The sequence below is a fragment of the Oncorhynchus tshawytscha genome, linkage group LG08, assembly GCF_018296145.1.
Source record: "Oncorhynchus tshawytscha isolate Ot180627B linkage group LG08, Otsh_v2.0, whole genome shotgun sequence".
NCBI classification, from domain to species: Eukaryota; Metazoa; Chordata; class Actinopteri; order Salmoniformes; family Salmonidae; genus Oncorhynchus; species Oncorhynchus tshawytscha.
The window spans coordinates 22,047,699-22,073,866 of NC_056436.1; the positions used below are offsets into that span (position 1 = coordinate 22,047,699).

At 42.1% G+C, this 26,168-nt stretch overlaps 1 protein-coding gene across 1 annotated transcript in view; it reads right to left on the minus strand.

The window, feature by feature from the left end:
* The window catches only part of LOC112256790 (protein Daple), a 102,683-nt gene extending 84,758 nt beyond the window's left edge, over positions 1-17,925 (minus strand). The window contains exons 1-3 of the mRNA XM_024430294.2: positions 17,516-17,925; positions 11,069-11,169; positions 4,400-4,508 (exon numbers count right to left, since the gene is read on the minus strand). Coding sequence (XP_024286062.1) covers positions 4,400-4,508; positions 11,069-11,169; positions 17,516-17,575 — 270 coding nt within the window. The 5' untranslated portion in view covers positions 17,576-17,925. The remainder of the gene's footprint in view (positions 1-4,399; positions 4,509-11,068; positions 11,170-17,515) is intronic.
* Between the last annotated feature and the right edge of the window lie 8,243 nt (positions 17,926-26,168).

The following is a 26,168-nucleotide window of genomic DNA, read 5'->3' on the forward strand; positions in this document are numbered from 1 at the left end:
ATTTTATTAGGTAAATATTTGAATTCTTCTTGAATTGAGCTGTTGGTTAAGGGCTTGTAAGAATTTAACGGTAAGCTCTACACTTGTTGCGCATGTGACAAAGTTTGATTTGATACGTCAAATTATGGAGTCATGTTACAGTGAGGGGGCACTGCCTGACTCTCCAGACAATAGCTGGGGTGAGTATGAGGGAACCAAAAATGCTGCCCCCCCCGCCGTGTTCCCATTGTCTGTGTTCTAGTAGGACACTTTATGGTGCTGCACAGAGTGTAATTTGGGAGCTAATCTAATTTGGGGAGAGAATAGAAGGGGCGAGTCAGGGTGACAGACACAGATGATCCCTGTGAGTGACTAGGGGCCCTGCCTGCTGTCTGACCTACAGTGTCTACTGTATATGGGGCTCAATGGGATGAGAGCAAGTCATCATAATATCTTCACATGCCTGTCTCCCATTTCTGGATGGAATTGAGGCACCAACAGCCCAGTCTGGGTGGCTTAAGCAAGGAAATGTGAGACAGACGTTAGGTTTAGACCTAAATCCAGGCTATGCTGTATTAGATTTGGCAGTTATTGTTAATCCTGGATGGGATGCCACAAGGAGGACCCCATCCCTTGCCACACGCACAAATACGGTCACATTCATTCTACACACACACGGCTGGTCTTTTAACTTGTAAACTGGTGTTTTAAGCGTATTATCAATCCTTACGGTGCATAGCTTAAAGCATTTATAACAGCATAGGATTCTAGATGAAAGGGAAAGATACTACTTTTTGGTCATGTTGCCAGGTCACCACCACTTGTAGTGTATAGTTAGGGGTTGGTGTGAGGGAATGTAACACTGCCTTCTAGGCCATGCTTTCTATAAGCATGTCAGACGGAAGCGGTGTTTGGTAAAGCTGTGAAACAGTTTTCGGTTTAACTCAAACTAAGCTCATTATCAAATAAATGTCCTATGTGACTAATACACATGCACACATACCTGCACACACACAAGATTGGTGCCTTGGATTTCTGGTTAACAAACAAACTCAATAGAGAAGTGCTAGGTTGTTGAGAGATTAGTCATTATACTGCCCTCCTACCAATATCCTTCACAACTGAGGAGTGATCTAATCTGCATCCCAAATAGCACACTGTTCCCTACATAGGGCTCTGGTCAAAAGTAGTGCACTATAGGGGAATAGGGTGCCCTATGGGACTCAGGCATTATATTACTTTACTTAGCAACTGTAACCCTGCCTGTTACAGCCACTAACCGTTTCAGACGGTGGCACACATACAAAAGGCCATTCTGCAGTGACCATTTCTTATCTACCCAGGCCTTCTGGCCATGCGCTTGTGTGGTCAGATCATTGTCCAAACCTCACTGAACTAACACAGGCACCCTAAGGTGATAAATGGGGGGGATGGAAGAAGAGTGGCCTGCAACCAGAGAGCTGCATGATCATTCCATGGTAATTTTCTATGTAGTATGCTGATTGCCATAGATAAATCAATGTCAGGGTCAATATAGAATCATGGTAAAGCACAATCAGATCTGTGTGACATATGATGTGAACCTGAGGTTAAAAGTTCAATTAGGTTGTTTCTGTTCACTTGTGTCCTGTCCTCTACTCTGCCTTATCTAACTGCGTAAACACAAAAACAGGTAACATCACTTTTGCACAGCTGGCATTTACTTATATTGCCTTGGCTCCAAGTCAGAGCAGGTCCACTAAAGTCATGGTGCAGTGAAACATGGGTGCCGAACCACCTAGAAAAGTCTGAGCCTTTAGGGTAAAACACTGGGGTAAATCCTCAGTGGAAATGTATCAACAAAAGGGAGTTAACAGAGTTTGTGTGAAAGCAGATCAGGCAGAGTAGAAGACAGGACACCACTGGGACCAATTTAAGATCAGTCATCTGAAACTTATGGAGAGATGCATCACGAGCACACTCACAGACGAGGCTGTGATGGGTGTTAAAACAAGAACCTTGTCCTCACCCACCTGAATGAGAGGAGATTAGGCATTCGTGTATCAGGGACGGCGTGAGCCAGTACAGGACTGGAGTGACTTATACCAAGAGTGTGCAAAGCTGTCATCAAGGCAAAGGGTGGCTACCTTGAAGAAACTCAAATAAGAGTTTGATTTAAAACTTTTTTTTGGTTACTACATGATTCCATGTGTGTTATTTCATAGTTTTGATGTCTTCACTATTATTCTACAATGTAGAAAATAGTAAAACAAAAATGTTTTTTTTAATGGAATGAGTAGGTGAGTCCAAACTTGACTGGTACTCTATACTAAATAATGTGACATTTGTTTTGATTTAGAATGGACCATAATCATGCACCAGTATTGAAACGGGCAGGGGGGGAGTGTGTTGGTCCCATGTTTCAATGAGCTGAAATAAAAGATCCCCAAAATGTTCCATATGCACAACAACCTATGTGCACAACTTTGTTTACATCCCTGTTAGTGAGTATGTCTCCTTTGCCAAGATATTCCATCCACCTAATAGGTGTGGCATATCAAAAGCTGATTAAAATGGCATGATCCTTACACAGGTGCAACTTGTGCTGGGGACAATAAAAGGCCACTAAAATGTACAGTTTTGTCACAACACAATGCCACAGATGTGTCAAGTGAGGGAGCGTGCAATTGGCATGCTGACTGGAGGAATGTCCATCAAAGCTGTTGCCAGAGAACTTAATCTTACTTTCTCTATCAATATTATTAGCAGTACGTCCAACTGGCCTCACAACCACGTCAGCCCTGGAAATCCACATCATGTGTGGGATGCTCTGGAGCGACGTGTATGACAGCGTGTTCCAGTTCCGGCCAATATCCATCAGCTTGGCTCAGCCATTGAAGGTCTGGACAACATTCCACAGACCACAATCAACAGCTTGATCTACTCTATGCGAAGGAGATGTGTCGCGCTGCTTGAGGAAAATAGTGTTCATACCAGATTAGGACTGCTTTTCTGGTCCACGTCCTACTTTTTTTAAGGTATCTGTGACTAACAGATGCATATCTGTATTCCCAGTCATGTGAAATCTATAGATTATGGCCTAATGAATTTATTTAAATTGACTGGTTTCCTTACATGAACTAATATTTTTGTTCAGTGTAGTTGGGAAACCGAGGAGACAAAAGGAGGAATGATGTTGAAAGAGGTCAACCAAGAACCAAATGGGTCTCTCTTCTCTAAATCAAATCAAATGTGTGTTGTTGGGGAATTGTTGGGGAATAATCAGAATTGGTTGGTAACATAGGTAAGATGTTTTATATTCATCATATGTTTGTAAGTTACTTCTCATCAGAATGTTATTTTTGTATAATACTGTGGCGGGGTTGCAGTATCTGTTCTATGTCAAGACTAAGTTGCTTGGGCCGGAGAGAGGGGAGAGGTCAAGCGTGTATCTCTTTGCTCCACAATGTCTGTGTGCCAGTCAGTGTGTCTCTGTGATCTTGTCAAGATAGGATGGATTTGATATGCCTGTTGATATGGAGGATTGGTTCATGGTTCTGAGTTTGAGAAAATAACAGTTTAGGAGACAAAGCTGAATGATTTATTATGTCTATGCTGTCTGACTGTGTTTTTTGCTATTAAAGGATCTCAGCTGCAATGTATGAGGGACTCTCAGAGAATTCATTGATAGACACTGAATTGATCTGAGAGTCACAGGGTTGTGATAGAGCTCATATAATTAAAGATGGACTTTGATAACTAACTCTGACTTGTGTGTGGTTTGCTCTCATGATTTGGTAAATAGTGGAAATTTCCACGACAGTGTGTAGTGGATTTCACCCACTTAATTACAGTGGACAGAAAGTGTAAGCCTTTCCTCGGGAAGACTAGCAATCATGATTCATAATGAAAGTACTTGTCTTCTCCATCTGAAGATGGAGAGAGAAGGCCTTTCCCTCACACTTTCACTTTTTCAAGATTACTTTAATTACAGGTCATGAGTAAAACAGACTACCATTGTTTTCAGTTATGCAAAGATTTCTGATGTAGGCCAATTTTAATTAATGACAGACCTACCCGCCACAAATATTGCAAACATTTCAACATCTTCAGTCATGAAAACACATTGATTTTAGTAGTTGTTTGAGAATCGAGAAATCACTGGAAGGACAGCAGACAAAACAATAAGGAGAGAAAGCGATTCCTCCAGGGATAACTACCACACCTCAGTAGCCAGGCCTAATCCCCATGATCAGGACACACACACACACCGCTGTCTGATCACCAAGACCACACACACCTCCTGACTCTACCCATGGACAAGGTGTAAGTGAGTGAGTAAGCAGCTATACTTTCAGTTTGATATGGTGAGCACCATTCAAAGTGATCAGGAAAAAAGGAAAGGTGCGTGAGGGAAGTGGAGAGAGAGAACTGGGCTCACCTGGTAGTAGTTCTTGACGTGCCTGATTACAATGTTGAGGTTCTGGATTCGTAGGTTCACATCATTGTTCACATTCTTATTCACTCTCTGGTTGGTGGGGCTGGGGTCTCTGGATAAGACGAGACAAGAAATTACATGACAACCTCATAACAACTTTTTTTAAACACAAAAACAAAAAAACTACAGGATTTTCCTTCACTGAGTATTATTTTGGCCCTCGGAGTGTGGTGTCAGGAAAATAACCTCACACTCAACGTCAACAAAACGAGATGATCGTGGACTTCAGGAAACAGCAGAGGGAGCACCCCCCTATCCACATCGACGAGACAATAGTGGAGAGGGTAGTAAGTTAAGTTCCTCGGCGTACACATCAAGGACAAACTGAATCGGTCCACCCACACAGACAGCGTGGTGAAGAAGGCGCAGCAGCACCTCTTCAAACTCAGGAGGGTGAAGAAATTCGGCTTGTCTCCAAAAGCACTCAAACTTTTACAGATGCACAATCGAGAGCATTCTGTCAGGCTGTATCACCGCCTGGTACGGCAACAGCTCTTCCCACAACTGTAAGTCTCTCCAGAGGGTAGTGAGTAGAGGTCGACCGATTAAATCGGAATGGCCGATTAATTAGGGCCGATTTCAGGGTTTCATAATCTTTAATTTTGGATGCCGATTTCGCCGATTTTTAAAAGGAAATTGACACCATTTAATCTTTATTTAACTAAGCAAGTCAGTTAAGAACACATTCTTATTTTCAATGATGGCCTAGGAACGGTGGGTTAACTGCCTTGTTCAGGGGCAGAACGACAGATTTTTACCTTGTCAGCTCAGGGATTCAATCTTCCAACCTTACGGTTAACTAGTCCAACGCTCTAACCACCTGCCTCACGAGTAGCCCGCCTGTTACACGAATGCAGTAAGAAGCCAAGGTAAGTTGTTAGCTAGTGTCATGACGTTGGCCTGGGGGGGGGGTAGGTTTATGACAGTCAAATTCCTCTTCCCCCCTTTTTCCTCTCTACCCTACTGAGGTTACATTTGCAAAACCCTTGGTTAACATAGAGATTCTGGGAACATGAGTAGGATGGGGGAAATGAACTATATTCTGGTAATCCGAACAATTGAACATATGCGGTGGTACTTAATGAATATGATGTCAGTTCGGTTGTCATCTGAGACATTCTCATCAATGATAAGATGACAAACTCTACAGTGGAAAGTCTACACATCAGAGTTATCAGATTCACATGGAATTGTTCAATTTAAATGTTTGAATATGAAATTATTTGTGATGAGATGAAATGTGATTTTAGCTTCTAAAAAGTGAGATGTGGCTATTCATAAGTTAGGGCTACTCACTCAGTGACCCGCACACGTGAAGAGAGAGGTTGTAAACTATGAAACACACCCCTTTTCTCCCTTCCTATATAAAGCCTTGAAGACAACATAACTTCCTGTTCAGGGGATGTAGGACGACGGTCCCATGTCAGAATGGTTCAGATAATAACTACAGAACAAAGCCAACCTCAGCATGAGCTTTGGTTGCGTATGGTATGAACCTTGAACTCTTATTCACTACAGAAGTGATACCTCCTAGCTGTTGAGTTAGCAAACACAGGTTAGGTAGGAACAGACAGAGTATCCAGTCTACCACACAACGACGTTACTATAACGTATCCAATTGACCAGAGACATTCTTCAAAGGACTTTGTTGGGCAACACCGGCCTTCCATCTACCACCAACCTACCGAAGCGCAGCTCAGAGTAAATATTTATTGCATTTTCCTTTTCCAAATGGGCGGTAATTTAGAATGCATAAGATACTGTATTTATGATAGCACAGCTTCACCTTTGTTCCTTCACTCAACCCAGCCACTTTTCTTTTGTGTAACAAGCTGTCATATCTGTTTCGCCCACTAGGGACGTTTTCCTTTATGACGTCATTTGTAATCAAGTTACGATTTAATTATGTGTATGTGTAATTAGTTTGGTATTTAGTAAATAAATAATTAAACCCAATTTTGTATTGCTGATTCAAATTATTAGCCAGGGTTCGTGCAGATAACTAAGATTTTACAACTTTCAGATGTTTCAGACACTGAAGTAAGATGACGATTGATATTGACTGCTATTGATGTAAAATATTACTAGGTCTTTAAGAGTTTATTTGGAAGATAACAGCTCTATAAAATATTATTTTGTGGTGCCCGACTCTAGTTAATTACATTTACATGATTAGCTCAATCAGGTGATAATTATTTTATAGAATAGCATGTCATATCACTTAATCCGGCATAGCCAAAGACACGACACTAGCATTAAACTTAATCATAATCACTAATTATAACTACACATGGTTGATGATATTACTAGTTATCTAGCGTGTCCTGCGTTGCAATTTTTTAAAATCTTTATCCAACTAGGCAAGTCAGTTAAAAACAAATTCTTATTTTCAATGACGGCCTAGGAACAGTGGGTTAACTGCCTGTTCAGGGACAGATTTGTACCTTGTCAGCTCGGGGATTTCAATTTGCAACCTTCCGGTTACTAGTCCAACGCTCTAACCACTAGTCTACCCTGCCGCATATAAATCGATGCAGTGCGCATTCGCGAAAAAGGACTGTTGTTGCTCCAACGTGTACCTAACCATAAACAGTCTTTCTTAAAAACAATACACAGAAGCATATATTTTAAAACATGCATATTTAGCTAAAAGAAATCCAGGTTAGCAGACAATATTAACTTATATTGCACTCATTGCGCGCAGAGTCAGGGTATATACAACAGTTTGGGCCGCCTGGCTCATTGCGAACTAATTTGCCAGAATTTTACGTAATTATGACATAACATTGAAGGTTGTGCAATCTAACAGGAATATTTAGACTGATGGATGCCACCCGTTAGATAAAATACAGAACGGTTCCGTATTCCACTGAAAGAATAAATGTTTTATTTTCAAGATGATAGTTTCCGGATTCGACCATATTAATGACCTAAGGCTCGTATTTCTGTGTTTTATTATGTTATAATTAAGTCTATGATTTCATAGAGCAGTCTGACAGCGATGGTAGGCACCAGCAGGCTCATAAGCATTCATTCAAACAGCACTTTCATGCGTTTTGTCAGCAGCTCTGCTGTTTATGACTTCAAGCCTATCAACTCCGGAGATTAGGCTGGTAACGATGTGAAATGGCTAGCTAGTTAGCGGGGTACGCACTAATAGCGTTTCAAGCGTCACTCGCTCTGAGACTTGGAGTAGTTGTTCCCCTTGCTCTGCATGGGTAACGCTGCTTCGAGGGTGGCTGTTGTCGATGTGTTCCTGGTTCAAGCCCAGGTAGGAGCGAGGAGAGGGACGGAAGCTATACTGTTACACTGGCAATACTAAAGTGCCTATAAGGACATCCAATAGTGAAAGGTATATGAAATACAAATGGTAGAGAGAGAAATAGTCCTATAATAACTACAACCTAAAACTTCTTACCTGGGAATATTGAAGACTCATTTTAAAAGGAACCACCAGCTTTCATATGTTCTCATGTTCTGAGCAAGGAACTGAAACGTTAGCTTTCTTACATGGCACATATTTTACATGGAACATGTTGCACTTTTACTTTCTTCTCCAACACTTTGTTTTTGCATTATTTAAACCAAATTGAACAGGTTTCATTATTTACTTGAGGCTAAATTGATTTTATTGATGTAGTATATTAAGTTAAAATAAGTGTTCATTCAGTATTGTTGTAATTGTCATTATTACAAATAAATAAATAAAAATTGTCCGATTAATCAGAAGGGTCCATTTCAGACGGCACCCCGGTTCCTGGCTAGGCTAGGCTGCATGGAGGGCCTGCTCTGGATAGGCGTTGTTTGTGCCAACCTAATTTACATATGTTTTGTGGGCACACCATACAAAGACTGCCAAGCTTGGCCCAGTATGTCTCTGAAAGGGCTCTAGTTTAAAAACAAGGAACAGTTTTTTTATTCAGGTCAACTTGTGCACCGCTTGCCTTTAGTTGTACCTTTACAGCCTTCTCTGACATGACCCATGCCCATTTCCAGTTCCCACTGGGCGGCTGGGAAGCAGCACAAGGTCTGTATCCAAAACGCCCCTCAGAGTAGGGGGGCTGATCTAGGTTCAGTGCTCCCCTGTCAATCTAATCTTATGTATTATCTAGAAGGTAAAGCGGATCCTATATCAGCAATACTACAACACCGGCCCAAAGCATGCTTGAGTAGTGGAGAAACATTCCCATGACGAATAGAATATATCTGGAAGAGTCAGAGGGATCTTTAACCACATACAGTATACACGCTCATGTACATCTAAAGCTGAGAACATCGACACACATAGGTCTGTGTACACATAGGAAATCCATAAGATTGCATGTTGACATGCAGTAGGGCAGGCTATAGCAATAGCCCTGTGGCTGATTATGGAGTCTGATGAGGTCTGGTGGGTAATGAGAATAGGCAGAGGGGCAGTGTGTGTGTGTGTGTGGAGTGAGTTTTGCTGCTGGAAATGCTGGCCTTGAGGATTCCAGCTCTCCACTCATCTGTGGAATAGGTTTAATGTAAACAGCTCCGACACCTGTGTGCGTTCGCCAGAGACCAGAGAGGAACTAGGCTATACACTGAGCGTTAAAAACTTTCCATGACAGCTTTCACCTGGATTCACCTGGTCAGTCTATGATCCCTTATTGATGTCACTTGTAAATCCCCTTCAAATCAGTGTAGATGAAGGGGGAGCAGACAGGTTAAATAAGGATTTTTAAGCCTTGAGACAATTGAGGGGGCCTCTCCGGTTAGCACAGCTGGGAACAACACAAAGGGACAGACACTAGGCATGAGAAGAGAATGAGTGAAAGAAAAGAGTAATTAAAATAGAGAGGAGAGAGAAGTGGTAGCCAATATCAGAAACCATCACTTGAATTAGTCAAACTAAACAAATGAGCACATAATTGGAATATAACTGTTGAACTTGATTACTTTAAAGTATGTCAATGAAGTAAAGAGTGTCAACACTAAAGAACTTGGTTTATGTGATGGAGGCAGACCGAACAACACAAATGCACCTTCACTTCAAGACGTCAAATGGGAAACAAGACATCTGTCAAGCTGTTCAATGCAATAGTTCAAGAGAACAGTAGAGTCAGACCTTCTGGATTTACTTTCTCACAGGTTGAATGAAGCTTCTATGACACAGTCACAGCATTACAGGGAGTTTCTACACAAAGTGTGAATGTTCACTGACTGCACAGGCTCAGCCTGCAATTTAGAGTAGGCATACATAGCTACCCTTTGATGTTACAGAGCACAGGATGTGGTTCAAAACCCTGAGACCTGTGACGGGTTTGGAGAAAGCCCGAGCCATATCATTTTGTCAGACAATGTCTGGGCAGTCGTTTTGCCAGAAAAGCAGCCATTTCGGTGTCAGAGCAGACTCTCTATCACATTATCATTATGTGAAAAATAATACATACTTCAATATATTCACATACATTTCCCCCAGCAGTGAGATGGTTGTTTTCAGTAGACAGACAATTCATCGCTGAGCTCAAAAGTTCTGACGCTGCGAGGGCCTCCTAGTCCTAACCAAACAGACGGAAACTAAATCAATATACCTAAAAATGACTAAAAAGAACAAATAAACTGTAAAAATCAGTGTTGTAAAAATACTTTAAAGTACTACTTAAGTATTTTTGGAGGGTTACTATTTATTTTTGACCACTTTTACTCCACAACATTCCTAAGGAAAATAATATACTTGCTACTCCATATATTTTCCCTGACACCCAAAAGTACTTGTTACATTTTGAATGCTTAGCAGGACAGGAAAATGGTCTAATTCACACACTTAAAGAGAAAATCCCTGGTCATCCCTACTGCATCTGATCTGGCGGACACAAATGCTTTGTTTGTAAATTATGTCTCAAGTTTGGGGTGTGCCCCTGGCTATCCTAAATGTAATTTAAAAAATAGGTCCGTCTTGTTTGCTTAATATAAGGAATTTCAAATGATTTATACTTTTGATACTTAAGTATTTTTAAAACCAAATACTTTTTTATTTGGACTCCAGTAGGATTTTACTGGGTAACTTTCACTTGAGACATTTTCTATTAAGGTATCTTTACTTTTATTCAAGTATGGAAAAGGTACCTAATTTTCACCACTGGTAGAAATGATAATGGACTTATATTCATACCATAACTCCACTATAATTTCTAAATAGCTGCATTTTCATAAAAATTTCAACACATTTTCTTCCATCACAGTTTCTTGACAATCCAGCTAGACTAGACTGTCAAGAAGCATAATAAAAATTTTAAAAATACAGATAGAGGGCCTATATTTTGCCAATTTTTTGTTCAACCTTCTGGACCACGTTGAAGACCAAATGTGGCCCGTGGGGGAAAATGAGTTAGACACCCCTGATCTACAGCAAGAGAGGCAGACAGACAGACACAGAGACTTTAGGATCATATTGACTCATGAGGGGCAGGAAAGGAGGTAAAAGAGTGAGTGAGAGTCCAGTCAGTGAGCCATGAAGGCATGGGAAAGGTTTCTGAACAGTCAGATACCAGGGGAAGCCATGCCATGATGAACACAGTCAGATACCAGGGGAAGCCATGCCAGGATGTGGTTACGAAAAGAGGTAGATTGAGGCCACACACTCACATGTGTGTCATGATTTTGTGCAGGAAGACCCCATCCACCAGATCCATAAACATAGAGAGCTTGTCCTCTGAGCCAGAGCCCAGTGGTCCAAAGGTCTTCACCTGCAGAGAGGGAGGAGAGAGGGAAGACAGGAATAGATTACTAAGAGCTCAGCTCAACTATGAAGAGATGGGTCACATCTGGTTGTTAGTACTTTCAGTTTCCAAGAATAGAGACATTTCCTGCTCTGACAGCCATCAATGCAAGTTCAATACCCTCTATCTGTCAAAGACTGAGCATGTAATGATATTTAAACTGTAGCTATAGGAGCCAGGAGGTACTGTAGGTGGGAAAGGGGACACCTAGTCAGTTGCACAACAGAATGCATTCAACCCAAATGTGTCTTCTTTAACTCAACACCTCTGAATCAGAGAGGTGCGGGGTGTTGCCTTAAATCGACATCCACGTCATCATCGCCTGGGGAGCAGTTCTTGTTGGGGGTTACTTCCTTTGCTGGCTCAGGGGTTTGAACTAGGGATGCACGATATATCGGTGAGCATATAGGAATCAGACGATATTAGCTTAAAAACACCAACATCGGCACAATGTCTAGTTTAACGGCGATGTGCAAAACTGATGTCAAAGCTGACGTGCATACCTATATTATGTAGGTTCATGACGTAGTGACACCACATAAAATGTAGCACTACACTTACAACACAGCATTCCTAACCTAGCCCACAATGTCTGCAGTATCTATCGACCAGTCAACAAGTCGAGCAGTCATTTGAAAGAGTAAGAAAATTTCAGCAAGGCAACTCAAAGGCAAAATCCATTAACGCCAAGACAATGGAATTCATTGCCCTTGACAATCAACCATTCTCTGTCTTGGGTGACGTTGGCTTTTGCCAACTGGTCGAGCACCAGTACACAGTACCAAGTGCTCTATTTTTCAGATGTTGCCCTTCCGGAGTTACACAGTAATAGCGTCACTGCTATCAGCTTCATGACTGACATTTGGACCAGCGATATCAGCCCCATGAGCATGCCGAGTCTGACAGCACAGTGGTACTGAGGAAAGTAGTATTGCATGCTCATGAATGTGCTGGTTGCCATACCGCTGCTGCTATTTCAACAGCATTTGAGAACATGTTTGAAACATGAACACACTAGCTAGCTTCATTCGAACAACTGACTTGAGAAATAAGCTCATCAGCTGCGCCTGCAGCAGACTTGATACCCTCTGTCATGGCATTGAAACGCCTGCTCAACAAAACCGCCGACACAGGCTGTGAACAAGCGATTCAGGGGCATTCTCCCTTTACTGTGTCACCACTAGAGGTAGACCGATTAATCAGAATGGCCGACTAATTAGGACCGATTTCAAGTTTTCATAACAATCGGAAATCTGTATTTTTGGACACCGATTTTTACACCTTTATTTAACTAGGCAAGTCACTTAAGAACACATTCTTATTTTCAATGACGGCCTTGGAATGGTGGGTTAACTGCCTTGTTCAGGGGCAGAACGACCAATTTTAACCTTGTCAGCTCGGGGATTCAATCTTGCAACCTTACAGTTAACTAGTCCAACACTCTAACCACCTGAATACATTGCACTCCACAAGGTAACTACCTGTTACGTGAATGCAGTAAGAAGCCAAGGTAAGTTGCTAGCTAGCATTAAACTTATCTTATAAAAAACAATCAATCATAATCACTAGTTAACTACACATGGTTGATGATATTACTAGTTTATCTAGCGTGTCCTGCGTTGCATATAATCGATGCAGTGCGTATTCGTGAAAAAGGACCGTCTTGCTCCAATGTGTACCTAACCATAAACATCAATGTCTTTCTTAAAATAAATACACAAGTATGTATTTTTAAACCTGCATATTTAGTTAATATTGCCTGCTAACCTGGCTCGTTGCAAACTCTGTGAAGACTATTTCTTCCTAACAAAAGACAGCCAACTTCGCCAAACGGGGGATGTATTAACAAAAGCGCATTTGCGAAAAAAGCATTTGCGAAAAAAGCACTATCGTTGCACGACTGTACCTAACAATAACCATCAATGCCTTTCTTACAATCAATACACAGAAGTATATATTTTTATATATAAATATTTTATATTTTGCTAAAAGAAATCCAGGTTAGCAGGCAATATTAACCAGGTGAAATTGTGTCACTTCTCTTGCATTCATTGCACGCAGAGTCAGTGTATATGCAACAGTTTGGGCTGCCTAATTTGCCAGAATTTTACGTAATTATGACATAACATTGAAGGTTGTGCAATGTAACAGGAATATTTAGACTTATGGATGCCACCCGTTAGATGAAATACGGAACGGTTCCGTATTTCACTGAAAGAATAAATGTCTTGTTTTTCGAGATGGTAGTTTCCGGATTCGACCATATGAATGACCTAAGGCTCATATTTCTGTGTGTTATCATGTTATAATTAAGTCTGATTTGATAGAGCAGTCTGACTGAGCAGCAGCAGGCCCGTAATCATTCATTCAAACAGCACTTTCGTGCGTTTTGCCAGCAGCTCTTCGCAAGCACAGCGCTGTTTATGACTTCAAGCCTATCAGCCTAATGGCTGGTGTAACCAATGTGAAATGGCTAGCTAGTTAGCTGGGTGTGCACTAATACGGTTTCAAAATGTCACTCGCTTTTAGATTTGGAGTAGTTATTCCCCTTGCGCTGCAAGGGCCGCTGCTTTTGTGGAGCGATGGGTAACGATGCTTAGAGGGTGGCTGTTGTCGATGTGTTCCTCGAGCCCAGGTAGGGGCGAGGAGGGGGACGGAAGCTATACTGTTACACTGGCAATACTATAGTGCCTATAAGAACATCCAATAGTCAAAAGGTATATGAAATACAAATGGTATAGAGAGAAATAGTCCTATAAATACTATATTAACTACAACCTAAAACCTCTTACCTTGGAATATTGAAGTCTCATGTTAAAAGTAACCACCAACTTTCATATGTTCTCATGTTCTGAGCAAGGAACTTAAACGTTAGCTTTTTTACATTGCACATATTTTACATGGCACATATTACTTTCTTCTCCAACACTTTGTTTTTGCATTATTTAAACCAAATTGAACATTTCATTATTTATTTGAGGCTAAATTGATTTTATTGAGGTTTTATATTAAGTTAAAATAAGTGTCAATTCAGTTTTGTTGTAATTGTCATTATTACAAATAAAATAAATGTAAAAAAGCAACATTAAAAAAAATCTATGAAAAAAATTGGCAGATTCATCGATATCGGCTTTTTCGGTCCTCCAATAATCGGTATCGGCGTCGAAAAATCATAAATCAGTCGACCTCGAACCTCTAGTCACCACCATGCTCGATGCTAGGTACAAGGACCGCTACTTCGATGCAGACAAGAAATGGGGTTTATGTGAAATGTTACATACACAGCTGGACAAGATGGAAACAGACACAGTGACAGTGTGCATCAAGGAAGAGGCCACGGACAGACAGAGCAGAAACTTCACTGCTTTACATGTATGATGAAATCCTGGTTGAGAATGAAACGACTGAACAAACGAACAACGAAACAGCAAGTAGTGAAAGAAATAGGTTTTGATTATGTTTTACTGGTAATGTAAATGCAGACAAAATATTTTTTGGTCAGTGGGGTGTGTAACCTTTCAACTAGGCAAGTCCGTTAAGAACAAAAAATAACAAAATCGTAATTTACAATGACTGCCTACCCCGGCCGAAACCCGGATGATGCTGGGCCAATAGTGCACCGCCCTACAGGACTCCCAATCATGGCTGGATGTGATACAGCCTGGTTTCGAACCAGGGACTGTAGTGGTGCCTCTTGCACTGAGATGCAGTGCCTTAGACCGCTGCGTCCATGTGTGTGTTTGAACTATTTAACTGTACTAGAAAGCTTAAAAGGCCACTAAAATTTAAAATATCATTATTGACCAAAAATGTCACATCGGTGCATCACCACTTTGAACCAGCGACCTTTTGGTTACTGGCCCACGCTCTTAACTGCTATGCTACCTGCCGCCCCTGAATCTGCTTATCAGTCTAAGGTGGGTTAGGGCTAGCAGAAAGGATGCCAGAGCCCAGTGAGAGAACACAAAGACCGTAGGAGAGCAAGTTAGAGAGGAAAAAGCAGCCGCCAGTCCAGTTGACTTGCCAAACAGGAGGGTCCAGCCAGGGGAAGTACTGCAGGTTTCCCTGATCCCCACTTGCTACCATTACCCTGGGCCGTTCAAATATTGCTGTAGGCCTGCCATTACACTGGTCTACTCAAATGATGCACTCTCCCACCATAGCCTGGTGCCATACTATATGTGCTAAAAGCATAGCCTGGTGCCATGGTGTATTGTACTGTAGTCGTTGACTGTCATACATGTGCTTTAGCCATAGCCTGGTGCTCTACTGAATGTGCTTTAGTCATAGCCTGGTGACACAGTGAAACCCTTTGTGCTGTAGCCAACACTCCTACCATTGTCTGTCATGCCATGTATCCATGTTGCTTCATGTGGCCATGCCATGTATTCACGTGGCTTACCAGTCAAAAGTTCGGACACACCTACTCATTCAAGGGTTTTTCTTTATTTCTACATTGTAGAATAATAGTGAAGACATCAAAACTGAAATAACACATATGGAGTAGTATATCATGTAGTAACCAAAGTGTTAAATCCAAACATATTTTATCAAATCAAATTTTAATTTGTCACATGCACATTGTTAGCAGATGTTAATGCGAGTGTAGCGAAATGCTTGTGCTTCTAGTTCCAACTATGCAGTAATATCTAACAAGTAATCTAACTATTTTATATATTATTCAAAGTAGCCACCCTTTGCCTTGACAGCTTTGCACACTCTTGGCATTCTCTCAACCAGCTTCACCTGGCTTTTACAACAGTCTTGAAGGAGTTCCCACATATGCTGAGCACTTCTTGGCTGCTTTTCCTTCACTGTGGTCCAACTCATCCCAAACCATCTACATTTCATTGAGATTGAGGGATTGTGGAAGCCAGGTCATCTGATGCAGCACTCCATCACTCTCCTTCTTGGACAAATAGCCCGTACACAGCCTGGAGGTGGTAGCCATGCTGGTTAAGGATGCCTTGAATTCTAAATAAATCACTGACAGTGTCACCAGCAAAGCACCCCCACAGCACCACACCTCCTCCTCCATGCTTCATGGTGAGAACCACACATGCAGAGAACATCAGTTCACCTACTCCACGTTTCACAAAGACATGGCGGTTGGAACCAAAAATCTCAAATTTGGACTCATCAGACCAAGGACAGACTGTTGAGATGTGTCGGTTACTTGAACTCTGTGAAGCATTTATTTGGGCTGCAATCTGAGGTGCAGTTAACTCTAATGAATTCATCCTCTGCAGCAGAGGTAACTATGGGTCTTCTGTTCCTGTGGCGGTTCTCATGAGAGCCAGTTTCATCATAGCTCTTGATGGTTTTTGCAACTGCACAAACTGACTGACCTTCATGTCTTAAAGTAATGGACTGTCGTTTCTAAGTTTATTTGGAGCCGTTCTTGCCATAAAATGGACTTGGTCTTTTACCAAATAGGGCTATCTTCTGTATACCAACCCTACCTTGTCACAACACAACTGATTGCCTCAAAGACATTGAGGAAAGAAATTCCACAAATGTACTTTTAAACAAGGCACACATGTTAATTGAAATGCATTCCAGGTGACTACCTCATGAAGCTGGTTGAGAGAATGCCAAGAGTGTGCAAAGCTGTCATCAAAGTAAAGGGTGGCTACCTTGAAAAATCTCAACTATAAATATATTTAGATTTGTTTACCACTTTTTTGGTTATACATGGTTCCATATGCATGATTTCATAGTTGATGTCTTCACTATTATTCTACAATGTAGAAAATAGTAAAAAAATAAAAACCCTGGAATGAGGTGTCCAAACTTTTGACTGGTACTGTTTATTGAAAGCAGTGGTTTCCACACAGGTGTTGTTACTTAATTAAGCAATTCATGACCATAAGCATGATTGGACATGTATAAAAATGCCCAGTTGCTCATTCTTTTGGCTTCCATGACTAGTAGATATCAGTGACATTGAAAGAGGGGTCTCAAACGAGGATAGGGTGTTTAAAGTGTGTGTCAGTCACCAGATCTCAACCCAATTGAAATGGGAGATTATGGATCAATGCTTGATATAGCGTTTTCCACCACCATATGATGGAATTTCTCGTGGAATAATGGTAACGCATCCCTTCAATAGTCAGTTACTCTGCTACTGTATGTGAGAAACAGAAAAACGAACAAGTGAAACATATCACCAGGACTGGTTTAGGAGACGGACCCGTTCAAAATGTAATCCATTGGCTAACATTAGGTTACTAGGACACACCAACACAGCGGAATTATTCTCAGCCATGGATCACTTGCGCTGAGTGCACTACATTTAGTCTAGGCTACTTACCCACACCACGAGCGAGGTATCCATGAAGTTTTCCATCAACTCTGACACTGTAATATCCATTTTAAGAAACTTCACACGTTTCCTCCCAGTTCTTAAATCCTAAAATTAGTGGTCACCGCCCAAGCGTTCGCAGTAACTCAATATTATTCTCAGGGGACCTTGCATGCCTGGTCAAGACGGAACAATGCTGAGTGTGAGACATCGAAGATAAACCGCACGTTGTTGGGGCTCTACCCATAACAAATCATCACGGCGATATATAGTTTCCCATGACCGAAAAAAATACTGTGCGTGTCACAGTCTTTCAGAATGTAGATGGCGTTTTCGAAGTTCATCTTGCACAGTAATAAAAGCAGAACGAAGTAAACGCGTTCACACCTGCATCAACACTTGTTTCACACACAGCGAATCCTAACTAGTGGGCGCATCATCCAACTATGAATAGCGCACTTCAGTGACAACATGGATAGCCAATCAAATATGGTATACCCCAAACAAAGAACAGCCAATCCACGACCCCAGAAAACTGAACAAAACATTAAATAATTTAAATTGCCCAAGAGTACTCTCCACTGTCCAGAACTAATAACTGCAGTTATTGGCTATTGAGAATGGGAAACACTCTTTTCATTACACTTCGGTACAGAAGTTACTTTTTCGTAGAAGGCTAGGGGACTGAGGTTAAGGTTAGAAAATGCTCTCATAACCTGCTACGAAAATCCCAGAAGAGTGTGTCCCTCCCTATTGAGTGTCCCTCCCTATTGAGTGTCCCTAATGTGAAAATGTCAAGCAGAGGCTCTGGTAGAAATTTGGCGTCATTCATTTCCAAAAATGTAGGTGTATCACAGCAGCAAAATAATAAATGAAGGGTACACAAGACTTTTGATTCCATAACAGTGACAAAAGAACATACTGTAAACGTTCATTCTTTCCCAGACATATTTTAGGAAAAACATTTTCAAAATGGAACACATGTGGTATATATACATATATATATATATATATATACACAGCTATATATAAAAACAGCTCAAATAAACTAAGAGAAACGACAGTCCATTACTTTAAGACATGACGGTCAGTTTGTGCAGTTGCAAAAATCATCAAGCGCTATGATGAAACGTTCTCTCATGAGGACCACCAAGGGAAGGGAAGGCCCAGAGTTACCTCTGCTGCAGAGGATAAAAGCATTAGAGTTAGCTGCACCTACAATTGCAGCCCAAATAAATGCATCAGAGGTCAAGTAACAGACAACTCAACATCAACTGTTCAGAGGAGACTGCATGAATCAGGTTGAATTGCTGAAAAGAGACCACTATTAAAGGAGACCAATAAGAAGAAGAGACATGCCTGGGCCAAGAAACACAAGCAATGGACATTAGACCAGTGGAAATCTGTCCTTTGGTCTGATGAGTCCAAATTTGAGATTTTTGGTTCCAAACGCTGTGTCATTGTGAGACACAGAATAGGTGAACCGATGATCTCTGTATGTGTGGTTCTCACTGTGAAGCATGGAGGAGGAGATGTGATGGTGTGGGGGTGCTTTGCTGGTGACACTGAGTTATTTAGAATTCAAGGCACATTTAACCAGCATGACTACCATCTCCAGGCTGTGTAAGGGCTTTTTAACCAAGAAGGGGTGATGGGGTGCTGCATCAGATGACCTGGCCTCCACAGTCACCTGACCTCAACCCAATTGAGATGGTATGGGATGATTTGGCCCGCAGTGAAGGAAAAGCAGTCAAGTGCTCAGCATATGTGGGAACTCCTTCAAGACTGTTGGAAAAGCATTCCAGGTGAAGCTGGTTGAGAGAATGCCAAGAGTGTGCAAAGCTGTCATCAAGACAAAAGGTATTTTGATATGTTTAACACTTTTTTGGTAACTACATGAATCCATATGTGTTATTTCATAATTTTGATATCTTCACTATTATTCTAAACTCAGCAAAAAAAGAAACAGCCCTTTTTCAGCACCCTGTGGACCGGTCATTAAGCACCTGTGGAACGGTCGTTAAGACACTAACAGCTTACAGACGGTAGGCAATTAAGGTCACAGTTATGAAAACTTAGGACGCTAAAGAGGCCTTTCTACTGACTGAAAAACACAAAAGGAAAGATGCCCATCTGCTCATCTGTGTGAACGTGCCTTAGGCATGCTGCAAGGAGGCATGAGGACTGCAGATGTGGCCAGGGCAATAAATTGCAATATCCGTACTGTGGGACGCCTAAGACAGCATTACAGGGAGACAGGACGGACAGATGATTGTCCTCGCAGTGGCAGACCACGTGTAACAACACCTGCACAGGATCGGTACATCCGAACATCACACCTGTGGGACAGGTACAGGATGGCAACAACAACTGCCCGAGTTGCGCCAGGAACGCACAATCCCTCCATCAGTGCTCAGACTGTCCGCAATAGGCTGAGAGAGGCTGGACTGAGGGCTTGTAGGCCTGTTGTAAGGCAGGTCCTCACCAGACATCACTGGCAACAACGTCGCCTATGGGCACAAACCCACCGTCAGTGGACCCGACAGGATTAGCAAAAAGTGCTCTTCACTGACGAGTCGCGGTTTGTCTCACTAGGGGTGATGGTCAGATTCACATTTATCGTTGAGGGAATGAGTGTAACACAGAGGCCTGTACTCTGGAGCAGATGGATTTGGAGGTGGAGGGTCCGTCATGGTCTGGGGCGTTATGTCACCACATTATCAGGACTGAGCTGGTTGTCATTACAGACAAACTCAACGCTGTGCATTACAGGGAAGACATCCTCCTCCCTCATGTGGTACCCTTCCTGCAGGCTCATCCTGACATGACCCTCCAGTATGGCAATGCCACCAGCCATACTGCTCGTTCTGTGTGTGATTTCCTGCAAGACAGGAATGTCAGTGTTCTGCCATGGCGAGCGAAGAGCCCGGATCTCAATCCCATTGAGCACGTCTGGGACTTGTTGGATCAGAGGGTGAGGGCTAGGGCCATTCCCCCCAGAAATGTTTGGGAACCTGCAGGTGCCTTGGTGGAAGAGTGGGGTAACATCTCACAGCAAGAACTGGCAAATCTGGTGCAGTCCATAAGGAGGAGATGCACTGCAGTACTTAATGCAGCTGGTGGCCACACCAGATACGGACTGTTACTTTTGATTTTGACCCCCCCCCCCATTATTCCATTTATGTTAATCACTGTGGAACTTTTCATTTTATGTCTCAGTTGTTGAATTTTGTTATGTTCATACAAATATTTACACGTTAAGTTTTCTGAAAATAAACACAGTTGACAGTGAGAGGACATTTCTTTTTTTGCTGAGTTTAAAATGTAGAATAGAGTCAAAATAAAGAAAATCCATTGAATGAGTTGGTGTCCACATTTTTTATAGTTTTTGGTGATTCTATTCTATTCTATATATTGTATGACAAGACATGACATAGACAGGAACACTTAACATTCCATAGTCTCTCATTTCAGCTTAACGAGTAGCTGATTTGGTTATGGGTGTTGGGATTACCTGGGATAACAATAATAGATCATATTCAACATAATATTTTTAACAACCACACAACCACTTACCAACAATTCTACATATATACACACTGACACACACTCATACACATACAAGCACTCACCTACTTGCGTACACACCTACATACTGTACATCCACAGCTCAGTTTTTTCCCTCTGCTATGGCTTTTTCTAGTTGTAGATAATATAACATCACACCCCAGTTCAATGTATGGGGCTAAGTTAATTTCAGGTTTTGGACTATGATTATTGACTAAACAAAGACAATTAAATGTTGTCTTGGAAAAGACATGAATAAGGTTTTAGTGTTACTCTAAGTTATTTTTAAAAATAAACTTAATAAAAGTTATGAGTGCTGGGGTGACTGAAGGCTTTACATGCTTGATAATCCTCTCCTACGGCCAGAGCAGTGTTAAAGGCTTCTTCTATCCTGTACTCTCTGAATTGGTTAGTTTACATGACGCAGTGATGGTATCTCTGATGTTTTCGCTGGTGAACTTTGAGCATACTTAATTGAGAGATACTCACCCAACAGGAGTAAGGGCTTTTCTCTAGTATGTATTCACAGATGTTTTTTCAGGCTACACTGTATTGATAAACTCACCCCATAGATAGAACAGGAGTAAGGTTTCTCTCTAGTTTGTATTCGCTGATGATTCTTCAGGCTAGACAGTTTTGAGAAACTGTTCCCACAGTCAAAGCAGGAGTTAGGTTTCTCTCCAGTATGTATTCGCTGATGTATTTGCAGGCTAGACTGGTGAAAGTATCTCCTCCCACAGTCAGAGCAGGAGTAAAGTCTATCTCTCAGATGAGAATCTTCGAGTACTCCAGGCAAAGCTATGGTGAACAAAACAAATGTAACATTTTGTTGGCAAATCAAAATAGTATCATAATGAGATAATATCTACCTCTAACAATAAAATGGGGATATAGTAATTTGGTCAAACTATTTACCCCCTCTTGTTAAGGCCTGCTCTTTCCTCGATAAACAGTTTTCCCTCTTCCTCTTCAGCTTTAATAACGTTCAGCCCCAGAATTTGAATGCAGTCTTCCAGCTTCACCGATGCCATCTCTGGATCCTGCAGTGCACACTGGGCTCCACTGTTACAATCAGGACCCAATAGGTGTGGGTGTGGGAGGAGAGCACCCTACACCTGGATTGAATTGAATTTATTTTGGGGAGCAGACATATACAAGAATATGTACAATGTGGACACAGAGGATATGACTTGAAAGTAATTGCACATCATACCAATCCTTCAAATAAATACACCTGACCAGAAGTAGGGTTCCCCAGGGTCAGTGGAGTGGTTTCTCTTACTTGGACAACCTTGTCCAAATTAAAATCTTTGCCTGCTTTTTAAAGCTATTTGACTTTTTCTTTGCTTGATTTCCAAGGGAAGGCTATTCCATAGACAAATGCCTGTATGGAAAAACATCCTCCTCGCAGTACTGTTTACTCTTGGGATTTTACAAGACATAACCCTAGCTCTGATATTGTGACTGTGTTGGTTATAGACCATATCCATGTGGTTTTTCATGTAACCTGGGGCACAATCATTTAAAATGTCAAACATATGATTAAGTTTAAGTTGGTCCACTCTGGATTCCAAAGGCAACAAGCCCACTCCATGGAACTCCTGTACCCCTATGTGGGTCCTAGGGAAGATATTCAGCATATACCTAATAACATTACTTTTTTAAATTTTACCTTTATTTTACTAGGCAAGTCAGTTAAGAACAAATTCTTATTTTCAATAACGGCCTAGGAACAGTGGGTTAACTGCCTGTTCAGGGGCAGGACGACAGATTTTGTACCTTTTTTGAAAGCCCACTATACCAGCAGAGCAAGCATAATCAAAATTACACTGAATCAAGGTTGAGACAATAAGTTTTTTATCTGAACTTTTTAAAATTAATGTTAAAATATCTAGTGTTACGATATAAACATTTCAATTTGTTTAGAAAGAACTTTAGCAGCAGTCAGGTCTCCATAAAGGGATTGATCAAGGGACACACCGCGATAAGATACACTTATTTTAGATTCAATCTCTTTGCCTGCACAGTTTACCATTATCTTGTCAGCCCAAAGCAACTACGTTTTGTTCCAAACAAGATCGATTCAGTTTTTCCCAAATGTAGTGATAATTTGTTGTCAGACAACCAATCTCTAACTAAATGCAATACCTTACTCAGGGTCTCCTCTACCTAAACTGTATCCTTCCCTCAAAAAATCAAATCAAATCAAATTTTATTTGTCACATACACATGGTTAGCAGATGTTAATGCGAGTGTAGCGAAATGCTTGTGCTTCTAGTTCCGACAATGCAGTAATAACCAACAAGTAATCTAACTAACAATTCCAAAACTACTGTCTTATACACAGTGTAAGGGGATAAAGAATATGTATATAAGGATATATGAATGAGTGATGGTACAGAGCAGCATAGGCAAGATACAGTAGCTGATATCGAGTACAGTATATACATATGAGATGAGTATGTAAACAAAGTGGCATAGTTAAAGTGGCTAGTGATACATGTATTACATAAGGATGCAGTCGATGATATAGAGTACAGTATCAACGTATGCATATGAGATGAACAATGTAGGGTAAGTAACATTATATAAGGTAGCATTGTTTAAAGTGGCTAGTGATATATTTACATCATTTCCCATCAATTCCCATTATTAAAGTGGCTGGAGTTGAGTCAGTGTCATTGTCAGTGTGTTGGCAGCAGCCACTCAATGTTAGTGGTGGCTGTTTAACAGTCTGATGGCCTTGAGATAGAAGCTGTTTTTCAGTCTCTCGGTCCCAGCTTTGATGCACCTGTACTGACCTCGCCTTCTGGATGATAGCGGGGTGAACAGGCAGTGGCTCGGGTGGTTGATGTACTTGATGATCTTTATGGCCTTCCTGTAACATCGGGTGGTGTAGGTGTCCTGGAGGGCAGGTAGTTTGCCCCCGGTGATGCGTTGTGCAGACCTCACTACCCTCTGGAGAGCCTTACGGTTGAGGGCGGAGCAGTTGCCGTACCAGGCGGTGATACAGCCCGCCAGGATGCTCTCGATTGTGCATCTGTAGAAGTTTGTGAGTGCTTTTGGTGACAAGCCAAATTTCTTCAGCCTCCTGAGGTTGAAGAGGCGCTGCTGCGCCTTCTTCACGATGCTGTCTGTGTGAGTGGACCAATTCAGTTTGTCTGTGATGTGTATGCCGAGGAACTTAAAACTTGCTACCCTCTCCACTACTGTTCCATCGATGTGGATAGGGGGTGTTCCCTCTGCTGTTTCCTGAAGTCTACAATCATCTCCTTAGTTTTGTTGACGTTGAGTGTGAGGTTATTTTCCTGACACCACACTCCGAGGGCCCTCACCTCCTCCCTGTAGGCCGTCTCGTCGTTGTTGGTAATCAAGCCTACCACTGTTGTGTCATCCGCAAACTTGATGATTGAGTTGGAGGCGTGCGTGGCCACGCAGTCGTGGGTGAACAGGGAGTACAGGAGAGGGCTCAGAACGCACCCTTGTGGGGCCCCAGTGTTGAGGATCAGCGGGGAGGAGATGTTGTTGCCTACCCTCACCACCTGGGGGCGGCCCGTCAGGAAGTCCAGTACCCAGTTGCACAGGGCGGGGTCGAGACCCAGGGTCTCGAGCTTGATGACGAGCTTGGAGGGTACTATGGTGTTGAATGCCGAGCTGTAGTCGATGAACAGCATTCTCACATAGGTATTCCTCTTGTCCAGATGGGTTAGGGCAGTGTGCAGTGTGGTTGAGATTGCATCGTCTGTGGACCTATTTGGGCGGTAAGCAAATTGGAGTGGGTCTAGGGTGTCAGGTAGGGTGGAGGTGATATGGTCCTTGACTAGTCTCTCAAAGCACTTCATGATGACGGATGTGAGTGCTACGGGGCGGTAGTCGTTTAGCTCAGTTACCTTAGCTTTCTTGGGAACAGGAACAATGGTGGCCCTCTTGAAGCATGTGGGAACAGCAGACTGGTATAGGGATTGATTGAATATGTCCGTAAACACACCGGCCAGCTGGTCTGCGCATGCTCTGAGGGCGCGGCTGGGGATGCCGTCTGGGCCTGCAGCCTTGCGAGGGTTAACACGTTTAAATGTCTTACTCACCTCGGCTGCAGTGAAGGAGAGACCGCATGTTTTCATTGCAGGCCGTGTCAGTGGCACTGTATTGTCCTCAAAGCGGGCAAAAAGTTATTTAGTCTGCCTGGGAGCAAGACATCCTGGTCCGTGACTGGGCTGGATTTCTTCCTGTAGTCCGTGATTGACTGTAGACCCTGCCACATGCCTCTTGTGTCTGAGCCGTTGAATTGAGATTCTACTTTGTCTCTGTACTGACGCTTAGCTTGTTTGATAGCCTTTTAACGGAGGGAATAGCTGCACTGTTTGTATTCAGTCATGTTACCAGACACCTTGCCCTTATTAAAAGCAGTGGTTCACGCTTTCAGTTTCACACGAATGCTGCCATCAATCCACGGTTTCTGGTTAGGGAGTGTTTTAATCGTTGCTATGGGAACGACATCTTCAACGCACATTCTAATGAACTCACACACCGAATCAGCGTATTCGTCAATATTGTTATCTGACGCAATACGAAACATGTCCCAGTCCACGTGATAGAAGCAGTCTTGGAGTGTGGAGTCAGCTTGGTCGGACCAGCATTGGACAGACCTCAGCGTGGGAGCCTCTTGTTTTAGTTTCTGTCTGTAGGCAGGGATCAACAAAATGGAGTCGTGGTCAGCTTTTCCGAAAGGGGGGGGCGGGGCAGGGCCTTATATGCGTCGCGGAAGTTAGAGTAACAATGATCCAAGGTCTTTCCACCCCTGGTTGCGCAATCGATATGCTGATGAAATTTAGGGAGTCTTGTTTTCAGATTAGCCTTGTTAAAATCCCCAGCTACAATGAATGCAGCCTCCGGATAAATCGTTTCCAGTTTGCAGAGAGTTAAATCCATCGATGTGTCTGCTTGGGGGGGATATATACGGCTGTGATTATAATCGAAGAGAATTCTCTTGGTAGATAATGCGGTCTACATTTGATTGTGAGGAATTCTAAATCTGGTGAACAGAAGGATTTTAGTTCCTGTATGTTTCTTTCATCACACCATGTCACGTTAGTCA